This window comes from Bombina bombina, chromosome 3 (assembly GCF_027579735.1).
Source record: "Bombina bombina isolate aBomBom1 chromosome 3, aBomBom1.pri, whole genome shotgun sequence".
Taxonomy (NCBI): Eukaryota; Metazoa; Chordata; class Amphibia; order Anura; family Bombinatoridae; genus Bombina; species Bombina bombina.
The window spans coordinates 757698890-757723675 of NC_069501.1; the positions used below are offsets into that span (position 1 = coordinate 757698890).

A 24786-nucleotide genomic window follows, 5' to 3' on the forward strand; every position below is an offset into this window, starting at 1 on the left:
ACATATGTTAAAAAACGATTAAACATGCCAGCAAACGTTTTAAAACACATTCTTATAAGAGTATGTATGTCTATTAATAAGCCTGATCCAGTCGCTATCACTGCATTTAAGGCTTTACTTACATTACTTCGGTATCAGCAGTATTTTCTTAGTCAATTCCATTCCTTAGAAAAATATATTACTGCACATACCTTAGCATATATCTCTATCAATCAGCCTGGTACCAGTCGCTTTCACTGCATTTAAAGGCTGTACTTACATTACTTCGGTATCAGCAGTATTTTCTTAGTCAATTCCATTTCTTAGAAAAATATTTTACTGCACATACCTTATTTGCAGGAAAACCTGCACGCCATTCCCCCTCTGAAGTACCTTACTCCTCAGAATGTGTGAGAACAGCAACTGGATCTTAGTTACGTCTGCTAAGATCATAGAAAAAACGCAGGCAGATTCTTCTTCCAAATACTGCCTGAGATAAACAGCACACTCCGGTGCCATTTAAAAATAACAAACTTTTGATTGAAGAAATAAACTAAGTATAAAAAACCACAGACTCTCACGACCTCCTATCTATGTTGAGACTTGCAAGAGAATGACTGGGAATGGCAGTTAGGGGAGGAGCTATATAGCAGCTTTGCTGTGGGTGGACTCTTGCAACTTCCTGTTGGGAAGGAGAATATATCCCATAAGTAATGGATGATCCGTGGACTGGATACACTTAACAAGAGAAAAAAAAAAAAAATATATATATATATATATATATATATATATATATATATATATATATATATATATATATAAATTCATTAAAATTATGGGGGGAGATAAAAAACTGAAATTAAAATCCTCCATGTCTCAAAATTAAAACAATGTAAATATTTGCATAGAAAATTAGCACACCTAGGCAAGTATCCCCACTTGCTTTTCCCCATAAATTCTTAATATACAATGTTACCATTGCACAAGAGAATTGTGGGTAAAATATGCAAATTAAATAGGCAAATTCTCAGTTTTTTTTGCAAGAGAGAGAGAGAGAGAGAGAGATTTTAACTTTCAAATGTACCTCTTTTATCAAATTTACTTAGGCCTAGATTTAGAGTTGGGCGGTAGCCGTCAAAACCAGCGTTAGAGGCTCCTAACGCTGGTTTTTACCGCCCGCTGGTATTTGGAGTCAGTCAGGAAAGGGTCTAACGCTCACTTTGCAGCTGCGACTTTTCCATACCGCAGATCCCCTTACGCCATTTGCGTATTCTATCTTTTCAATGGGATCTTTCTAACGCCGGTATTTGGAGTCGTGGCTGAAGTGAGCGTTAGAAATCTAACGACAAAACTCCAGCCGCAGAAAAAAGTCAGTAGTTAAGAGCTTTCTGGGCTAACGCTGGTTTATAAAGCTCTTAACTACTGTGCTCTAAAGTACACTAACACCCATAAATTACCTATACACCCCTAAACCGAGGTCCCCCCACATCGCCGCCACTCTATTAAATTTTTTAACACCTAATCTGCCGCTCCGTACACCGCCGCCAGCTACGTTATCCCTATGTACCCCTAATCTGCTGCCCCTAACATCGCCGACCACTATGTTATATTTATTAACCCTAATTTGCCGCCCCCGCTATCGCTGACACCTGCATATTATTATTAACCCCTAATCTGCCGCTCCGTACACCGACGCAACCTACATTATCCCTATGTACCCCTAATCTGCTGCCCCTAACACCGCCGACCCCTATATTATATTTATTAACCCCTAATCTGCCGCCCCCAACGTCGCCTCCACCTACCTACAATTATTAACCCCTAATCTGCCGACCGGATCTCACCGCTACTCTAATAAATGTATTAACCCCTAAAGCTAAGTCTAACCCTAACACCCCCCTAAGTTAAATATAATTTAAATCTAACAAAATAAATTAACTCTTATTAAATAACTTATTCCTATTTAAAGCTAAATACTTACCTGTAAAATAAACCCTAATATAGCTACAATATAAATTATAATTATATTGTAGCTATTTTAGGATTAATATTTATTTTACAGGCAACTTTGTAATTATATTAACCAGGTACAATAGCTATTAAATAGTTAATAACTATTTAATAGTTACCTAGTTCAAATAATTACAAAATTACCTGTAAAATAAATCCTAACCTAAGTTACAATTAAACCTAACACTACACTATCAATAAATTAATTAAATACAATACCTACAATTATCTACAATTAAACCTAACACTACACTATCAATAAATTAATTAAATACAATACCTACAAATAAATACAATTAAATAAACTAACTAAAGTACAAAAAATAAAAAAGAACTAAGTTACAAAAAATAAAAAAATATTTACAAACATTAGAAAAATATTACAACAATTTTAAACTAATTACACCTACTCTAAGCCCCCTAATAAAATAACAAAGACCCCCAAAATAAAAAAATGCCCTACCCTATTCTAAATTAAAAAAGTTCAAAGCTCTTTTACCTTACCAGCCCTGAAAAGGGCCCTTTGCGGGAGAATTCAGCTCTTTTGCCTGTAAAAAAAACACATACAATACCCCCCCAACATTACAACCCACCACCCACATACCCCTAATCTAACCCAAACCTCCCTTAAATAAACCTAACACTAAGCCCCTGAAGATCTTCCTACCTTATCTTCACCTCGCCGGGTATCACACTGATCCGTCCTGGCTCCGATGTCTTGATCCAAGCCCAAGCGGGGGGCTGAAGATGTCCATGATCCGGCTGAAGTCTTCATCCAAGCGGGAGCTGAAGAGGTCCATGATCCGACTGAAGTCTTCTATCAACGGCATCTTCAATCTTCTTTCTTCCGGATCCATGTTCATCCCGCCGACGCGGAACATCCATCTTCACCGACGACTTCCCGACGAATGACGGTTCCTTTAAGGGACGTCATCCAAGATGGTGTCCCTCGAATTCTGATTGGCTGATAGGATTCTATCAGCCAATCGGAATTAAGGTAGGAAAATTCTGATTGGCTGATGGAATCAGCCAATCAGAATCAAGTTCAATCCGATTGGCTGATCCGATCAGCCAATCAGATTGAGCTTGCATTCTATTGGCTGTTCCGATCAGCCAATAGAATGCGAGCTCAATCTGATTGGCTGATCGGATCAGCCAATCGGATTGAACTTGATTCTGATTGGCTGATTCCATCAGCCAATCAGAATTTTCCTACCTTAATTCCGATTGGCTGATAGAATCCTATCAGCCAATAGGAATTCGAGGGACGCCATCTTGGATGACGTCCCTTAAAGGAACCGTCATTCATCGGGAAGTCGTCGGTGAAGATGGATGGATCCGCGCTGGAGGTCTTGAAGATCAGCCGGTCGTCATCGGATTGAAGAACATAGAAGATGCGGCTTGGATGAAGATGTTTGCCAGTCCGGATGTCCTCTTCTGCCCGCTTGGATCAAGACTTCAGCCGGAGGATGGACGTCACTCTTCAGCCCCCGCTTGGGCTTGGTTCAAGATTTCGGAGGCTTGGATCAAGACTTCGGTGGACGGATCGGTGAACCTGGCATGGTGAAGATAAGGTAGGAAGATCTTCAGGGGCTTAGTGTTAGGTTTATTTAAGGGGGGTTTGGGTTATACTAGGGGTATGTGGGTGGTGGGTTGTAATGTTGGGGGGGGTATTGTATGTTTTTTTTTTTACAGGCAAAAGAGCTGAATTATTTGGGGCATGCCCCGCAATGGCCCTTTTCAGGGCTGGTAAGGTAAAAGAGCTTTGAACTTTTTTAATTAAGAATAGGGTAGGGCATTTTTTTATTTTGGGGGTCTTTGTTATTTTATTAGGGGGCTTAGAGTAGGTGTAATTAGTTTAAAATTGTTGTAATATTTTTCTAATGTTTGTAAATATTTTTTTATTTTTTGTAACTTAGTTCTTTTTTATTTTTTGTACTTTAGTTAGTTTATTTAATTGTAGTTATTTGTAGGTATTGTATTTAATTAATTTATTGATAGTGTAGTGCTAGGTTTAATTGTAACTTAGGTTAGGATTTATTTTACAGGTAATTTTGTAATTATTTTAACTAGGTAACTATTAAATAGTTATTAACTATTTAATAGCTATTGTACCTGGTTAAAATAAATACAAAGTTGCCTGTAAAATAAATATTAATCCTAAAATAGCTACAATATAATTATAATTTATATTGTAGCTATATTAGGATTTATTTTACAGGTAAGTATTTAGCTTTAAATAGGAATAATTTATTTAATAAGAGTTAATTTATTTCGTTAGATTTAAATTATATTTAACTTAGGTGGGTGTTAGTGTTAGGGTTAGACTTAGCTTTAGGGGTTAATACATTTATTATAGTAGCGGTGAGCTCCGGTCGGCAGATTAGGGGTTAATTATTGTAGGTAGCTGGCGGCGACGTTGTGGGGGGCAGATTAGGGGTTAATAAATATAATATAGGGGTCGGCGGTGTTAGGGGCAGCAGATTTGGGGTACATAACTATAATGTATGTTGCGGCGGTGTACGGAGCGGCAGATTAGGGCTTAATAATAATATGCAGGTGTCAGCGATAGTGGGGGCGGCATATTAGGGGTTAATAAATATAACATAGTGGTCAGCGATGTTAGGGGCAGCAGATTAGGGGTACATAAGGATAACGTAGCTGGCGGCGGTGTACGGAGCGGCAGATTAGGGGTTAATAATAATATGCAGGGGTCAGCGATAGTGGGGGCGGCAGATTAGGGGTTAATAAGTGTAAGGCTAGGGGTGTTTAGACACGGGGTTCATGTTAGGGTGTTAGGTGCAGACTTAGGAAGTGTTTCCCCATATGAAACAATGGGGCTGCGTTAGGAGCTGAACGCTGCTTTTTTGCAGGTGTTAGGTTTTTTTTCAGCTCAAACAGCCCCATTGTTTCCTATGGGGATATCATGCACGAGCACGTTTTTGAAGCTGGCCGCGTCCGTAAGCACCGCTGGTATCGAGAGTTGCAGTGGCGGTAAATATCCTCTACACTCCCTTTTTGGAGCCTAATGCAGCCCTTCTGTGAACTCTAAATACCAGCAGTATTTAAAAGGTGCGGGAGAAAAAAAGCCAGCGTAGCTAACGCACCCCTTTGGCCGCAGAACTCTAAATCTAGCCGTTAGTCCTTTCAGTATGCTTTGTTGAAGGGTCAAAATTGGTGGGCTTTTAGAAGCTCAGGAGTGTGCATGAGTAAGCACACAATATGGCTGCAGTGATTGCAAAAATGTTAGTAGCAATGTTATACAGTACAATGTTGCGAACATTGCTTACTTACAAGTGATTACAAGTGGAACGCTGAGATGATAAGCAATATCACTGGACCGCAGTAACATTAGTGCGCAACTTGATATTAAAAGTAAATCTAATTACCAGAGAAGGGAAAGAATGGCCTAAATGTTGCCACCAATGAGCAAGCACTACCCAGGATGTTGAACCAAAAATGGGCCAGTTCCTAAGCTTAAATTCCTGCTTTTTCAAATAAAGATGCCAAAAAAATCAAGAAAAATTGAAACCTGAGGAAGTCTGAGGAAGGGGATGTAAAATTTCCGAAACGTTACACTTTTATCACAGTAAATCTGATTTTTGAAATATCCAGTGAGTGCAAGTTTTTCTTTTGCTACTATGTATTTCACTAGCACCCTGGCAGATGAAGGAAGGTGAGAGTGCACATCCCGGCTATGTTATATATATATATATATATATATATATATATATATAAAAATATCTGTATATACAATATATATACATATGTATATATATATATATATATATATATATATATATATATAGTATATATATTCATATCTGTATATAAATATATAGGTATCAATATATTTTTTACAACAAAAAAAATCATATATTTATTGTAATATACTGTATACTTAAGATAAAAAAAACCCATTTTCCTCTATGTGAAGAACATAGGAATGTAAAGTATTCCTAACGCGCCTTCGGGCTTAGTTGATCTAGTGCAGTGCGGGTTAGCATGTGAACAGTAACTAATTAGGCTTTTTCTAGTGCTCCCTATGGGGAGAGCTACGGCTAGATTTGGAGTTTGGCGGTAAAAGGGCTGTTAACGCTCCGCGGGTTTTTTTCTGGCCGCACCATAAATTTAACTCTGGTATCGAGAGTTCAAACAAATGCTGCGTTAGGCTCCAAAAAAGGAGCGTAGAGCATTTTTACCGCAAATGCAACTCTCGATACCAGAGTTGCTTACGGACGCGGCCGGCATCAAAAACGTGCTCGTGCACGATTCTCCCATAGGAAACAATGGGGCTGTTTGAGCTGAAAAAAAACCTAACACCTGCAAAAAAGCAGCGTTCAGCTCCTAACGCAGCCCCATTGTTTCCTATGGGGAAACACTTCCTACGTCTGCACCTAACACCCTAACATGTACCCCGAGTCTAAACACCCCTAACCTTACACTTATTAACTCCTAATCTGCCGCCCCCGCTATCGCTGACCCCTGCATTACACTTTTAACCCCTAATCTGCCGCTCCGTAAACCGCCGCCACCTACGTTATCCCTATGTACCCCTAATCTGCTGCCCTAACATCGCCGACCCCTATGTTATATTTATTAACCCCTAATCTGCCCCCCACAACGTCGCCGACACCTGCCTACACTTATTAACCCCTAATCTGCCGAGCGGACCTGAGCGCTACTATAATAAAGTTATTAACCCCTAATCCGCCTCACTAACCCTATCATAAATAGTATTAACCCCTAATCTGCCCTCCCTAACATCGCCGACACCTACCTTCAATTATTAACCCCTAATCTGCCGACCGGAGCTCACCGCTATTCTAATAAATGTATTAACCCCTAAAGCTAAGTCTAACACTAACACTAACACCCCCCTAAGTTAAATATAATTTTTATCTAACGAAATAAATTAACTCTTATTAAATAAATAATTCCTATTTAAAGCTAAATACTTACCTGTAAAATAAATCCTAATATAGCTACAATATAATTTATAATTATATTATAGCTATTTTAGGATTAATATTTATTTTACAGGCAACTTTGTAATTATTTTAACCAGGTACAATAGCTATTAAATAGTTAAGAACTATTTAATAGTTACCTAGTTAAAATAATAACAAATTTACCTGTAAAATAAATCCTAACCTAAGATATAATTAAACCTAACACTACCCTATCAATAAAATAATTAAATAAACTACCTACAATTACCTACAATTAACCTAACACTACACTATCAATAAATTAATTAAACACAATTGCTACAAATAAATACAATTAAATAAACTAGCTAAAGTACAAAAAATAAAAAAGAACTAAGTTACAGAAAATAATAAAATATTTACAAAGATAAGAAAAATATTACAACAATTTTAAACTAATTACACCTACTCTAAGCCCCCTAATAAAATAACAAAGCCCCCCAAAATAAAAAATTCCCTACCCTATTCTAAAATACAAATATTACAAGCTCTTTTACCTTACCAGCCCTGAACAGGGCCCTTTGCGGGGCATGCCCCAAGAATTTCAGCTCTTTTGCCTGTAAAAAAAAACATACAATACCCCCCCCCAACATTACAACCCACCACCCACATACCCCTAATCTAACCCAAACCCCCCTTAAATAAACCTAACACTACCCCCCTGATGATCTTCCTACCTTGTCTTCACCATGCCAGGTTCACCGATCCGTCCTGGCTCCAAGATCTTCATCCAACCCAAGCGGGGGCTAGACATCCACTGAAGAAGTCCAGAAGAGGCTCCAAAGTCTTCCTCCTATCCGGCAAGAAGAGGACATCCGGACCGGCAAACATCTTCTCCAAGTGGCATCTTCTATCTTCTTCCATCCGATGACGACCGGCTCCATCTTGAAGACCTCCAGCGCGGATCCATCCTCTTCTTCCGACGACTAGACGACGAATGACGGTTCCTTTAAGGGACGTCATCCAAGATGGCGTCCCTCGAATTCCGATTGGCTGATAGGATTCTATCAGCCAATCGGAATTAAGGTAGGAATTTTCTGATTGGCTGATGGAATCAGCCAATCAGAATCAAGTTCAATCCGATTGGCTGATCCAATCAGCCAATCAGATTGAGCTCGCATTCTATTGGCTGATCGGAACAGCCAATAGAATGCGAGCTCAATCTGATTGGCTGATTGGATCAGCCAATCGGATTGAACTATATTCTGATTGGCTGATTCCATCAGCCAATCAGAAAATTCCTACCTTAATTCCGATTGGCTGATAGAATCCTATCAGCCAATCGGAATTCGAGGGACGCCATCTTGGATGACGTCCCTTAAAGGAACCGTCATTCGTCGTCTAGTCGTCGGAAGAAGAGGATGGATCCGCGCTGGAGGTCTTCAAGATGGAGCCGGTCGTCATCGGATGGAAGAAGATAGAAGATGCCGCTTGGAGAAGATGTTTGCCGGTCCGGATGTCCTCTTCTTGCCGGATAGGAGGAAGACTTTGGAGCCTCTTCTGGACTTCTTCAGTGGATGTCTAGCCCCCGCTTGGGTTGGATGAACATCTTGGAGCCAGGACGGATCGGTGAACCTGGCATGGTGAAGACAAGGTAGGAAGATCATCAGGGGGGTAGTGTTAGGTTTATTTAAGGGGGGTTTGGGTTAGATTAGGGGTATGTGGGTGGTGGGTTGTAATGTTGGGGGGGGGTATTGTATGTTTTTTTTTACAGGCAAAAGAGCTGAAATTCTTGGGGCATGCCCCGCAAAGGGCCCTGTTCAGGGCTGGTAAGGTAAAAGAGCTTGTAATATTTGTATTTTAGAATAGGGTAGGGAATTTTTTATTTTGGGGGGCTTTGTTATTTTATTAGGGGGCTTAGAGTAGGTGTAATTAGTTTAAAATTGTTGTAATATTTTTCTTATCTTTGTAAATATTTTATTATTTTCTGTAACTTAGTTCTTTTTTATTTTTTGTACTTTAGATAGTTTATTTAATTTTATTTATTTGTAGCAATTGTGTTTAATTAATTTATTGATAGTGTAGTGTTAGGTTAATTGTAGGTAATTGTAGGTAGTTTATTTAATTATTTTATTGATAGGGTAGTGTTAGGTTTAATTATATCTTAGGTTAGGATTTATTTTACAGGTAAATTTGTTATTATTTTAACTAGGTAACTATTAAATAGTTCTTAACTATTTAATAGCTATTGTACCTGGTTAAAATAATTACAAAGTTGCCTGTAAAATAAATATTAATCCTAAAATAGCTATAATATAATTATAAATTATATTGTAGCTATATTAGGATTTATTTTACTGGTAAGTATTTAGCTTTAAATAGGAATTATTTATTTAATAAGAGTTAATTTATTTCGTTAGATAAAAATTATATTTAACTTAGGGGGGTGTTAGTGTTAGGGTTAGACTTAGCTTTAGGGGTTAATACATTTATTAGAATAGCGGTGAGCTCCGGTCGGCAGATTAGGGGTTAATAATTGAAGGTAGGTGTCGGCGATGTTAGGGAGGGCAGATTAGGGGTTAATACTATTTATGATAGGGTTAGTGAGGCGGATTAGGGGTTAATAACTTTATTATAGTAGCGCTCAGGTCCGCTCGGCAGATTAGGGGTTAATAAGTGTAGGTAGGTGTCGGCGACGTTGTGGGGGGCAGATTAGGGGTTAATAAATATAACATAGGGGTCGGCGATGTTAGGGGTAGCAGATTAGGGGTACATAGGGATAACGTAGGTGGCGGCGATTTGCGGTCGGAAGATTAGGGGTTAATTATTTTAAGTAGCTTGCGGCGACGTTGTGGGGGGCAAGTTAGGGGTTAATAGATATAATACAGGGGTCGGCGGTGTTAGGGGCAGCAGATTAGGGGTACATAAGTATAACGTAGGTGGCGGTCGGCAGATTAGGGGTTAAAATTTTTAATCGAGTGGCGGCGATGTGGGGGGACCTCGGTTTAGGGGTACATAGGTAGTTTATGGGTGTTAGTGTACTTTAGGGTACAGTAGTTAAGAGCTTTATGAACCGGCGTTAGCCAGAAAGCTCTTAACTCCTGCTATTTTCAGGCGGCTGGAATCTTGTCGTTAGAGCTCTAACGCTCACTGCAGAAACGACTCTAAATACCGGCGTTAGGAAGATCCCATTGAAAAGATAGGCTACGCAAATGGCGTAGGGGGATCTGCGGTATGGAAAAGTCGCGGCTGTAAAGTGAGCGTTAGACCCTTTAATCACTGACTCCAAATACCAGCGGGCGCCCAAAACCAGCGTTAGGAGCCTCTAACGCTGGTTTTGACGGCTACCGCCGAACTCTAAATCTAGGCCCTAGTGTGGTAGCGATATACGAAATCCTAAAATTAGCATGCCTTAGTCTTTCGCGCATGCTCTAACTTTTTATTTTCAACTTGTAATACGTGCGCTAATCTGGCCACACTCATTTTTTACTTTGAGCGCAGTTAGAGCTCAAGCGAAAAAAAAAACGAGTGCGCCATCTGGATTCTGGCCCATAGAGTGCTAAAGACAAATGCATGCTCTTGAGCTCCTATGAGCTTACTTAGATTTACCCTTCAACAAAGGATACCATGAAAATGGAGTAACAATGATAATAGGAGAAAATTGAAGAGAAATGTATTTATTGAGGAAAAAGTTGTTTAAAATGGCACAGTCTCTATGAATCATGAAGGTTTAAGTTTGACTTTAATGTCGCTTTAATAATGTTTATTAGAGGCATTGTTGCTAATACTAGTTTTGACTATTATTACCATTGCTCTGTTTTTTGAGGGGTGAACAAATTCAATACAGACCTATAGCATTCAAAGACTGACAGCAATAAATCATACCATAGGAGGATTTCCTGCAAATTGAGGAGTAGGACAAAAAGTGGCGTTGAGACTCCACAGAGTAAAATTTTTCTCGCATGTTTCTGGATTATTAGCAGATAGGTTAGTCTGCCTTCGCACGATTCGTCTGAAAAGACAAAAATATCTTTGTTATTACAAAAACAATCTTAAAGGAACATAAAACCCCACATTTTTCTTAATGATTCAGATACATCATACAGTTTTAAACAACTTTCGAATTTAATTCTAATATCAAATTGTCTTTATTCTCTTGTGGTAGCATTTTTGCAGGAATTGTATCTATTTGCAAGAGCGTTACATGGTAACATTATGTCCTACCATGTAGTACTCCAGACACCTATCTAGGTATCGCTTCAAAGAATACAATGGGAACAAAGTACATTTGATAATAGCTGTAAAATGGAAAAATTTAAAAAATTGTAAGCTCTGGCCTCTAGTTATGAAGCCGTCTACTTTCCTGCATTCGCCGGCCCAATACGCTCGCCTTAGCTCGCCTACCATCGCCGCCGGGGACCTGAATACGTTCGCCAAAGTTATCAAAAAAGCTGTCAAGAAGCCGCGCACCAAGTACGGAGCGATGAGCAGCGGACTGTTGTTAACTAGCAGTCAACGATCTCGCTGCTCATCGGCTTCTTCGCAGCTTTCTTGATAGCCTGTCACTAAGCACCCACACTACACTACACTGTTTTACCCCCTAAACCGCCGCTCCCGGAGCCCCCCGCACCTAAATAAAGTTATTATCCCCTAAAACGCCCCTCCTGGACCCCGCCGCAACTATAATAAATGTATTAACCCCTAAACCGCCGCTCCCGGACCCCGCCGCCACCTACATTATACCTATTAACCACTATCCTGCCCCCCACTACACCGCCGCCACCTATATTCAAGTTATTAACCCCTATCCTGCGGATCCCGGACCCCGCCACAACTAAATAAATTGTTTAACCCCTAAACTGCCGCACCCGGAGCCCACCGCCACCTATATTAAAGTTATTAACCCCTATCCTGCCCCCCACTACACCGCCGCAACCTACATTAAACTCATTAACCCCTAAACCGCCACTCCCGGACCCCGCCGCAACTAAATTAAATGTTTAACCTCTAAACGGCCGCTCCCGGACCCCGCCGCCACCTATATTAAACTTATTAACCCCTAAACCTAAGTCTAACACTAACACCCCCTAACTTTAATATTATTTTAATAAATCTAAATAAAACTTACTCTTATTAACTAAATTATTCCTATTTAAAACTAAATACTTACTTATAAAATAAACCATAAGATAGCTACAATATAACTAATAATTATATTGTAGCTATTTTAGGATTTATTTTTATTTTACAGGCAACTTTGTATTTATTTTAACTAGGTACAATAGTTATTAAATAGTTATTAACTATTTAATAACTACCTAGCTAAAATACTTACAAAATTACCTGTAAAATAAATCCTAACCTAAGTTACAATTAAACCTAACACTACACTTTCATTAAATTAATTAAATAAATTAACTGCAATTACCTAAAAGTAAATTAAATAAAATAAACTAAACTATAGAACAAAAACCCCCCACTAAATTACAGATTTATTAGGGGGCTTAGATTAGGTGTAATTAGTTTAAACTTCTTGTAATTCATTTTTATTTTCTGTAATTTAGTGTTTGTTTTTTTGTACTATAGTTTAGTTTATTTAATTTAATTTTAGGTAATTGTAGTTAATTTATTTAATTAATTTAATGATAGTGTAGTGTTAGGTTTAATTGTAACTTAGGTTAGGATTTATTTTACAGGTCATTTTGTAAGTATTTTAGCTAGGTAGTTATTAAATAGAAAATAACTATTTAATAGCTATTGTGCCTAGTTAAAATAAATACAATGTTGCCTGTAAAATAAAAATAAATCCTAAAATAGCTACAAGTTAATTATTAGTTACTAGTCCTAAAGCCCGTTCACACGGGCCGTGTTGTGTTATATTTAATTTTCTCTCTCTCTCTCTCTCTCTCTCTCTCTCTCTCTCTCTCTCTCTCTCTCTCTCTCTCTCTCTCTCTCTCTCTCTCTCTCTCTAATATTTAAGTTAGGGGGATTAGGGTTAGTGTTAGACTTAGGTTTAGGGGTTAATAATTTTAATATAGGTGGCGGCGGTATAGGAGGGGCAGGATAGGGGTTAATAATTTTATAATAGGTGGCGGCGGTATAGGGGGGGCAGGATAGGGGTTAATAACTTTAATATAGGTGGTGGCGGGGTCTCGGAGCGGCGGTTTAGGGGTTAAACAATTTATTTAGTTGCGGCGGGGTCCAGGATCCGCAGGATAGGGGTTAATAGGTTTATGTAGGTGGCGGTGGTATAGGGGGCGGCAGATTAGGGGTTAATAGGTATAAAGTAGGTGGCGGCGGGGTCCGGGAGTGGCGGTTTAGGGGTTAGCATGTTTATTATAGTTGCGGCGGGGTCCGTGAGCGGTGGTTTAGGGGGTAATAAATGTATTTAGTTGCGGCGGTGTAGGGGGGGGGCAGATTAGGGGTGTTTAGACTCTAGGGTACATGTTAGGGAGTTAGGTGCAGACATCTCCCATAGGAATCAATGGGATATCGGGCAGCAGCGAACATGAGCTTTCGCTATGGTCAGACTCCCATTGATTCCTATGGGATCCGCCACCTCCAGGGCGGCGGATTGAAATGCAGGTATGCTGGCCCGGAATAGTGGCGAGCGTACCTGGTAGTAGTTTGATAACTACCAAAAGTAGTCAGATTGTACCGAACTTGCGTTCGGAACATCTGTAGTGACATAACCATCGATCTGTGTTGGACTGAAACCGGCGGATTGTAGGTTACGTCACTATATTCTACTTTTGCCGGGCAGTAGGGGTTGATAACTAAGGCGAATCAGCCTTGCCACAAATACGTTGCGGAATTCCAGCGTATTTGCGATTGACGGCTTGATAACTAGAGGCCATTGTCTGAATATGAAAATATTTTTTATGGTTTCATATCTCTTTAAAAGGAACAGTAAAATCAAAATGTAATGTTCATGATTCAGATAGAGTGTGTAATTTTAAATAATTTTCCATTATACTTCTATTATCATATTTGCTTTGTTATTTTGCTAACCTTTGTTGAAGAGTAAAGCTAGGTAGGCTGATAGGAGTTTAGGAGTGTGCACATGTCTTTAGCAGTCTATGGCAGCAATGTTTGCAACTAACATTGCTATAAGTATTGTCGCAAACACTGTTGCCCTGTTTAACAAAGAATACCAAGAGAACAAAGTAAAATTAATAACAGAAGGACATTGGAAAAATTGTTTAAAATGTAACACTATCTAATCCAAGTAAGTTTAATTTTGACGTTACTGTCCCTTTGTTTTTTGTTAGATATGGGTGATTATTGAACAAAATTAATTTGAAATATAGAACAAAGGTAAACTTAATTTTATTTTACGATTCAGATTAATAGGGTGAAAAAGCTAAATTGATCATTATAACCAGGGAAATTACAAATATAGGAACTTATATTTTTAAAGAACAAAGGATGAACACTCAAAACTATCATTCCTTCCTTATAAAATCAAACAGCTAGATTACGAGTTGTGCGTTATGAGTGAAAAAGCAGGGTTATGGCTCTTTTTCACTACTTCTGGTATTACAGCTGTTGTAGGTATAGCTGTACCGCACACCTTTTTGGCCGTCACGCAACATAAGTACCGCACTTTTTCAAAATGAGACTTCCACAGCGCCAGTATTACGAGTTTTGCCTGGGAGGCCAAAAAGTGAGTAGAACAGCCTATAACTACAAGATCTGTACCGCCAGTCAGTAGTTATGAGTTTTACGTTACAAAGCTGCAGCATAAAAATCATAACTAAAGTGCTACAAAGTACACTAACACCCATAAACTACCTATTAACACCTAAACCGAGGCCCTCCTGCATCGCAAACACTAGTTCAATATTATTAACCCCAATATGCTGCCCCCAATGTCATCTCCACCTACATACACTTATTAACTCCTAATCTGCTGCCCCCAAAATCGCTGAAACCTAACTAACCCCTAATCTGCTGCCCCCAATGTCACCGCCACTATACTAAAGTTTTTAACCCCTAAACCTAACCCTAAGTCTAAGCCTAACCCTAACGTAACCCTAACCCTAACACCCACTAACTTTAACATAATTAAAATAATTCCAAATAAATATTACAATTAATACCTAAATTATTCCAATTTAAAACTAAATACATACCTAACTTATGGCTAGATTACAAGTTGTGCGTTAGTCTTAAAAAGCAGCGTTAGGAGGTCCTAACGCTGCTTTTTAATGCCCGCTGAAATTATGAGTCTTGCAGGTAAAGGTGTACCGCTCACTTTTTTGGCCAGACTTGGAAATACCGCAAATCCACTTACGTAAATTGCATATCCTCTTTTTTCAATGGGACTTCATAGCGCCGGTATTATGAGTCTGCCAAAAAGTGAGCGGTACACCCTCTTCTGTCAAGACTGGTACCTCATTTTAAAGTCAGTAGTTAAGAGTTTTACACTACAACGCCGTAGCATAAAACTCTTAACTAAAGTGCTAAAAAGTACACTAACACCCATAAACTAACTATTAACCCATAAACTGAGGCCCTCCCACATCGCAAACACTATAATACATTTTTTAACCCCTAATCTGCCGAACCGGACACCGCCGCCACCTACATTATACTTATGAACCCCTAATCTGCTGCCCCCAACATCGCCGACACCTACATTATATTTATGAACCCCTACTCTGCTGCCCCCAATGTCGCCACCACCTACCTACACTTATTAACCCCTAATCTGCCGCCCCCAAAGTCGCCGCCACTATAATAAACATATTAACCCCTAAACCGCCGCACTCCCACCTCGCAAACATTAGTTAAATATTATAAACCCCTAATCTGCTGGCCCTAACATCGCCGCCACCTACCTACATTTATTAAAGTTATTAACCCCTAATCCTAAATCTAACCCTAAACCTAACACCCCCTAGCTTAAATATAATTAAAAGAAATCGAAATAAATATTCCTATCATTAACTAAATTATTCCTATTTAAAACTAAATACTTACCTGTAAAATAAACCCTAAGCTGGCTACAATAGTTACATTGTATCTAGCTTAAGGTTTATTTTTATTTTTCAGCGGGCATTAAAAAGCAATGTTAGGACCTCCTAACGCTGCTTTTTAAGACTAACGCACAACTTGTAATCTAGCCATAAGTTAGGTATGTATTTAGTTTTAAATTGGAATAATTTAGGTATTATTTGTAATATTTATTTGGAATTATTTTAATTATGTTAAAGTTAGTGGGTGTTAGGGTTACGTTAGGGTTAGGCTTAGACTTAGGGTTAGGTTTTAACTAGGTAGAATAGTTACTAAATAGAACTATTTAATTTACTAAATTAAACTATTTAATAACTACCTAGCTAAAATAAATACAAATTTACCTGTAAAATAAAACCTAACCTAAGTTACAATTACACCTAACACTACACTATAATTAAAGAATTCCCTAAATTAACAACAATTAAATACAATTAAATAAAATTATCTAAAGTACAAACAAACACTAAATTACAGAAAATAATAAACAAATTACAAAATTTTTAAACTAATTACACCTAATCTAATCCCCCTAACAAAATATAAAAGCCCCCCAAAATAAAAAAGCCCTACCCTACACTAAATTACAAATAGCCCTTAAAAGGGCCTTTTGCGGGGCATTGCCCCAAAGTAATCAGCTCTTTTACCTGTAAAAAAAATGACAAATCCACCCAAACATTAAAACCCACCACCCACACAACCAACCCTACTCTAAAACCCACCCAATACCCCCTTAAAAAAACCTAACACTAACCCCTTGAAGATCACCTTACCAGGAGTAGTCTTCATCCAAGCCGGGCAAAGTGGTTCTCCAGACGGGCAGAAGTCTTCATCCAGACGGCATCTTCTATCTTCATCCATCTGGCGGGGAGCGGGTCCATCTTCAAGACATTCGACGCGGAGCATCCTCTTCTGACAACGGCTAACACTGAATGAAGGTTCCTTTAAATTACGTCATCCAAGATGGCGTCCCTTTAATTCCGATTGGCTGATAGAATTCTATCAGCCACCAGAAATTAAGGTAGAAAAAATCCTATTGGCTGGTGCAATCAGCCAATAGGATTGAGCTGGCATTCTATTGGCTGATTGGAACAGCCAATAGAATGCCAGCTCAATCCTATTGACGGATTGGATCATCCAATAAGATTGAACTTCAATCCTATTGGCTGATTGCATCAGCCAATAGGATTTTTTCTACCTTAATTCCGATTGGCTGATAGAATTCTATCAGCCAATCGGAATTGAAGGGACGCCATCTTGGATGACGTCATTTAAAGGAACCTTCATTCGTCAGAAGAGGATGCTCTATGTCGGATGTCTTGAAGATGGACGCGCTCCGCGCTGGATGGATGTAGATAGAAGATGCCGTCTGGATGAAGACTTCTGCCCGTCTGGAGGACCACTTCGCCCGGCTTGGATGAAGACTTCTCCCAGCTTCGTTGAGGACTTTGGCCCGGTTGGATGAAGACTTCTCCCGGTAAGGTGATCTTCAAGGGGTTAGTGTTAGGTTTTTTAAGGGGGTATTGGGTGGGTTTTAGAGTAGGGTTAGTTGTGTGGGTGGTGGGTTTTAATGTTGGGGGGATTTGTAATTTATTTTACAGGTAAAAGAGCTGATTACTTTGGGGCAATGCCCCGCAAAAGGCCCTTTTAAGGGCTATTTGTAATTTAGTGTAGGGTAGGGCTTTTTTTATTTTGAGGGGGCTTTTTTATTTTGTTAGGGGGATTAGATTAGGTGTAATTAGTTTAAAAATCTTGTAATTTGTTTATTATTTTCTGTAATTTAGTGGGGTTTTTTGTACTTTAGATCATTTTAATTAATTGTATTTAATTGTTGTTAATTTAGGGAATTAATTTAATTAATTAACAGTGTAGTGTTAGGTGTAATTGTAATTTAGGTTAGGTTTTATTTTACAGGTAAATTTGTATTTATTTTAACTAGGTAGTTATTAAATAGTTAATAACTATTTAATAACTATTGTACCTAGCTAAACTAAATACAAACTTGCCTGTAAAATAAAAATAAACCCTAAGCTAGATATTAGTTATATTGTAGCTACCTTAGGGTTTATTTTACAGGTAAGTATTTAGTTTTAAGTAGGAATAATTTAGTTAAAAATAGGAATATTTTTTTCGATTTCTTTTAATTATATTTAAGTTAGGGGGTGTTAGGTTTAGGGTTAGACTTAGGTTTAGGGGTTAATAACTTTAATATAGTGGCGGCGACGTTGGGGGCGGCAGATTAGGGGTTAATAAATGTAGGTAGGTGGCGGCGATGTTAGGGCCGACAGATTAGGGGTTTATAATATTTAACTAATGTTTGCGAGGCAGAAGTGCAGCGGTTTAGGGGTTAATATGTTTATAATAGTGGCGGCGACGTTGGGGCGGCAGATTAGGGGTTAATAAGTGTAGGTAGGTGGCGGCAACATTGGGGGTGGCAGATTAGGGGTTAATAAATATAATGTAGGTGGCGGCGATGTTGGGGGCAGCAGATTAGGGGTTCATAAGTATAATGTAGGTGGCGGCGGTGTCGCGAGAGGCAGATTAGGGGTTAATAATATAATTTAAGTGTCGGCGATGTCGGGGGCGGCAGATTAGGGTTAATAAGTGTAAGATTAGGGGTGTTTAGACTCGGGGTTCATGTTAGGGTGTTAGGTGTAGACATAACTTTTATTTCCCCTGAAGAATCAATGGGGCTGCGTTAAGGAATTTTACGCTGCTTTTTTGCAGGTGTTAGACTTTTTTTCCGCCGGCTCTCCACGTTGATTCCTATGGGGAAATCGTGCACGAGCACGTTACACCAGCTCACCGCTGACTTAAGCAGTGCTGGTATTGGAGTGTGGTAATGAGCAAAATTTTGCTCAACGCTCACTTCTTGTCTGGTTTGTAAAAACTTGTAATATCAGCGCTGTCTGTAAGTGAGCGGTGAGCATAAACTGCTCGTTAGCACCGCACAGCCTCTAACGCAAAACTCGTAATCTAGCCGTTATTTTGTTAGGGTTAGGTTTAGGGGTTAATAGGTTTATTATAGCGGCGGAGTGGGCGGACGGCAGATTAGGGGTTAATTATATTTAAATTGTGTTTTTATGCGGGGGGGTGGTGGTTTAGGGGTTAATAATTTTATTCTAGTGGCGACGATGTCGGGGAGCGGCGGAATAGGGGTTAATACATTTATGTAGGTGGCGACGTTGGGGGCGGCAGATTAGGGGTGTTTAGACTTGGGGTTTATGTTAGGGTGTTAGGTTTAAACATACATTTTCTTTCCCCATAGACATCGATTGCAGGTGTTAGGCTTTTTTTTAGCCGGCTCTCCCCATTGATGTCTATGGGGAAATCGGGCATGAGCACATCAAAGCAGCTCAAAGCAGTGCTTATATTTGTGTGCGGTATGGAGCTCAATGCAGCTATATCGCCCGCAAACGCTGGGTTTTTGCAAACCTGTAATAGCAGCGCTATTAAAGGTGAGCTGTGGATATAACTTGCAAGTTATTAGTGAGCCAGCCATAACACAAAACTCGTAATCTGGCTGAAAGATATTTCAGAATGAGATAATCATTCACTTTTAAGGAAACCCTGAAGCAATAGAATGAATGCAATTAATATTTTTAATTCAGTTTTTGTTGCATCTGTAGAAGCATTTACAATCATTTGTTTAAAAAAGATATAGCTCAACACCAAGGTTACTCACAACCTCATAAGATCTTAATCAAGCAAACCTCGTTCTTCAGTTTGGAATAAATCTAAGAAATAACCTAGACCTATAACAGTGCGAAAAGGGAAGGATTGGGTAAGTGCTTCTTATAAATAGAAGCAAAGAAACATAAAAAGGTAAATCACACAAAGCAGCACAGGGGTTCATAGCAACCAGATGTGTTAGGCAGCACCCCCAATATGTGAAGGCGCTTGTCAAGGGAAGGAAACCTCTTCCTCTCTGTCCTGCTTAGCCATGCCCAAAGAACATTTACACATGAAACACCTATGATTCCACACACTCTGATTCTTCCTTTGGAATACCTGCACAACAGATGTTCCTGAACCAGTCTCCTGGCCCCAGTGCATGCATGGAGCTAACCTGAAGGTGCCTGTGGCAACTGCGCTAAAGCCAAAAGAGCATTAAGAAATACTTTAAATACCTATGTTCTTCACTTAGAAGAAAATGTTTATCTATAGTTATAGCTATATAAGTATAAATAGAAAGAACATTTTCCCCTAAGCAAAGAACATAGCTATTTATAGTATTTCTATTAAAAACATACTCAATGTTTTTAAAATTGATATTTTATATAACAAGGTGTCTAACTGGGAAGTGTGTGTGTGTATATATATATATATATATATATATATATATATATATATATATATATATATATATATATATATATATATATACATATATGTGTGTCTGTGTGTGTATGTGTGTATATATATATATATATATATATATATATATATATATATATATATACTCACCGCTCACTTTATTAGGTACATCTTGCTAGTACCCCCTTTTGCCTTCAGAACTGCCTTAATTCTTTGTGGCATAGATTCAACAAGGTGTTAGAAACATTCCTCAGACATTTTGGTCATATTGACTTGATTGCATCACACAGTTGCTGCAGATTTGTCAGCTGTACATCCATGATGCAAACCTCCCATTCCATCACATCCCAAAGGTGCTCTATTGGATTGAGATCTGGTGACTGTGGAGGCCATTGGAGTACAGTGAACTCATTGTCATGTTCAAGAAACCAGTTTGAGATGATTTGAGCTTTGTGACATGGTGCATTATCCTGCTGGAAGTAGCCATCAGAAGATGGGTACCCTGTAGTCATAAAGGGATGGACATGGTAAGCAACAATACTCAGGTAGACTGTCGCGTTTAAACAATGCTCAATTGGTACTAAGGGGCCCAAAGTGAGCCAAGAAAATATCCTCCACACCATTACACCACCACCACCAGCTTGAACCGATGATACAAGGCAGGATGGATCCATGCTTTTATGTTGTCTACGCCAAATTCTGACCCTACCATCTGAATGTCGCAGCTGAAATCGATACTCATCAGACCAGGCAACGTTTTTCCAATCTTCTATTGTCCAATTTTGGTGAGCCTGTGCAAATTGTAGCCTCAGTTTCCTGTTCTTAGCTGACAGGAGTGGCACCCGGTTTTGGTCTTCTGCTGCTGTAGCCCATCTGCTGTTCGACGTGTTGTGCATTCAGAGATGGTATTCTGCTTTCCGTGGTTGTAACCAGTAGTTATTTGAGTTACTGTTACCTTTCTATCATCTCAAATCAGTCTGCCCATTTTCTTCTGACCTCTGACATCAACAAGGCATTGTCGTCCACACAACTGCCGCTCACTGGATATTTTCTCTTTTTCTGACCATTCTCTGTAAAACCTAGAGAAGGTTGTGCGTGAAAATCCGATTGGATAAGCAGTTTTTTAAACACTCAGACCAGCCCGTCTGGCAAATAACAACCATCTCATGTTCAAAGTCACTTAAATATATATATATATTCAAAAAGAAAAGAAACCGGCACCCACCCCAGAGTTCCAAAGAAAACACAATACCTTCCTAGAGATAGCGGGGGGTTGGGGATTCCGAATCTCTCAGCTTATAAACAAGCAATAGCTCTCCGCCACATAGTAGAATGGGCCCATAACACTGAGAATAAGACATGGCTCCAATTAGATAGAAACATACTTAAGGTAAATAATGTTGCGACATTGGCCTGGACCCCGGCACAACAGAGACCTAAACACATTCAACAATACCTAATTACAGCACATATTCTATCGGAATGGGACAGAATTATGTCTACCACGACACACATCTCCTCAAAAATAGGCCCGCTTTCCCCGCTGCTAGAAAACATTGATCTTCCTTACCATAAACTGAAAAGTAAAATATTGACACCATATCCTCTTAGGACCGGTTCTATCAGTTTCGTATCTGAGGAGGGTGGGTTGAAATCACAACAGACTTTAGCAGAGACACATGGGGGAATCTTCTCCTCATGGCTCCGATATAACCAACTGATTCACTACATTTCGCACCATAAACACAGATCAGACTTTGGGAGAACCCTTACACACTTTGAGAAACTTTGCATACATCCTAGTTACCCTAACCATTTGATTTCCAAATTATATAAACTTATCGCTGCCCCCTCCACAGCCTCTCTCCCATCATACACAACTTCATGGCACCGGGAACTGAACCAAGAAATCGATCCTGAAAAGTGGCTGAGAGCATTTAGGCTCATTAGGTGCTCCTCGGTTTCAGCAAAAGTACAAGAAATTCACCTTAAGCTAACCAGCAGATGGTATTTGACACCATTAAGACTGAGTAAGATGTTCCCCGGCACGACCAACACTTGTTGGAGAGGGTGTGGGGAAGTGGGTTCCCTCCTTCATATCTGGTGGAGTTGTCCCCGCTTGACTTGTTACTGGAAGGCGGTGTTCCAGGCTATGTCGGACGTGCTGGGAACAGCGGTTCTGCAAGTACCTGAGACTTTAATATTCTGCTCTGTGCCCCAACTAACAGCAAGGGGCAAAAGAGCTTTGTTTCTACTCATGTTGACAGCGGCCAAAAAGATCATTCCAAAATACTGGAAAACACAAACAATCCCCTCAGAGCAGGAATGGCGGAATCAGGTGGAGGATCTGCTATTATTAGAGAGATACCATTACCTGAAAGTCCACAAATTAGATATCCATGATCTTTTAGTTGCATACTGGAACAAAACCATATAGTATTGTTGTCCATTTAGCTAGGGACCGAGGTCCTCTCCTAAGTTGGGTGACCCTGCTCCAGGGACTACCAAACCTCCTCTCCCTCCGTCACTGGTGTCGTTTTTTTTTTTTTTTTTTTTTTTTTTTTTTTTTTTCTCCCTTCCCCTCTCTTCTTCATCCCTTCTATTCTAACGCTTTCTCTCTCTCACTCTCCGGAATCTTCCGGTCAACACTCTTACCTGCACATACAATGTTATACATTCTTGAATGGAAAAAAGGAAAATGAGGTATCACCTCATAGATAGAATCCGAATAGAGACTAATCATTTACGGGGAATTTCCTAAATGACAAGAACTACATTGGACTGAAGATTAAGTCTCATTATCGTATAGCTAGATTGTATTAACTCTCAGTTCGTAACATCTTTAAAACTATGTACTAATTATTGTCAATGGAACTATTGTGTCATTATCGTGTAATAATGTTTGTCTCAACTTTTATTTGATATGTTTGGTGAACCTCAATAAAAAAAAATTAAAAAAAAAAAAAAAAAAAAAAAAGAAAAGAAACCATAGGACTTTGGAAAATCCTATATAAAGCGAGAGAATTCAGCACTCTTTTTATAATCAAATTTATTTAGAATGATGTATCTTCCTAAATAAATTTATTTATAAAAAGAGTGCCTAATTCTCTCACTTTATATAGGATTTTCCAAAGTCCTATGGTTTCTTTTCTTTTTGATTAAATACAATTTTGAGGGTCTGCACCACTATTAATTATAGATCCTATTAAATAGAGAATCTGATTGGAAGTATAGATTCTGATAATTTTTATCTCTCTCCTACCTTTATTAATTATATATATATATATACATACACACACACAGATACAAATATATATACATAACTTTCAACTTGTAATTTGAGTAATGGTTAGCGCAGTATAGGGTGTGCTAAAAGGATGTTGGCCACACTAAACATTCTCTGGCCTATTCTTCTTTTACATGGATTTGTATTACCAATTTGCGTAATAATCCTAGCACGGCCATCGATATTTATAGTGCACTCTGCACTATCAATAGTCCTCCATTTGTTAAAAGGCCAGTATATGGCAGGGTTTTATTGGGTAAAGTAAAATAAAATGTTTTAAAACAATGTGAAAATTGGGTTTGTTATGGATTAGAACAGCCTCAAATATTAATCCCCATAACAAGCTGTGTGATTTATTTTGCACATGATAGTATTTCCTTTTTTTCTTTTTTTAATTTCTATCTGGGAATTCAAACGTTAATCTGTGCACAATTAATGGACTTCCGTCTAACTTTTAATATTACATAGGGTTGATCTTTTTTCTTGGAAATACATTTTGTTCCACAAGTAGAGAGCCCTTACCACACAGTGCAGGGTGGCATTATTATTGCTTTTATCGGCTGTGATAGCAGGAAATTATACAGGGAGTGCAGAATTATTAGGCAAGTTGTATTTTTGAGGATTAATTTTATTATTGAACAACAACCATGTTCTCAATTAACCCAAAAAACTCATTAATATCAAAGCTGAATAGTTTTGGAAGTAGTTTTTAGTTTGTTTTTAGTTATAGCTATTTTAGGGGGATATCTGTGTGTACAGGTGACTATTACTGTGCATAATTATTAGGCAACTTAACAAAAAACAAATATATACCCATTTCAATTATTTATTTTTACCAGTGAAACCAATATAACATCTCAACATTCACAAATATACATTTCTGACATTCAAAAACAAAACAAAAACAAATCAGTGACCAATACAGCCACCTTTCTTTGCAAGGACACTCAAAAGCCTGCCATCCATGGATTCTGTCAGTGTTTTGATCTGTTCACCATCAACATTGCGTACAGCAGCAACCACAGCCTCCCAGACACTGTTCAGAGAGGTGTACTGTTTTCCCTCCTTGTAAATCTCACATTTGATGATGGACCACAGGTTCTCAATGGGGTTCAGATCAGGTGAACAAGGAGGCCATGTCATTAGATTTTCTTCTTTTATACCCTTTCTTGCCAGCCACGCTGTGGAGTACTTGGACGCGTGTGATGGAGCATTGTCCTGCATGAAAATCATGTTTTTCTTGAA

The 24786-nt window shown here is 38.8% G+C and overlaps 1 protein-coding gene across 1 annotated transcript in view; it reads right to left on the minus strand.

Moving 5' to 3' along the window:
* Positions 1 to 24786, minus strand: part of LOC128653988 (cytochrome b-245 heavy chain) — a 171023-nt gene that overhangs the window by 61217 nt on the left and 85020 nt on the right. The window contains exon 7 of the mRNA XM_053707605.1: positions 10806 to 10932. Coding sequence (XP_053563580.1) covers positions 10806 to 10932 — 127 coding nt within the window. The remainder of the gene's footprint in view (positions 1 to 10805; positions 10933 to 24786) is intronic.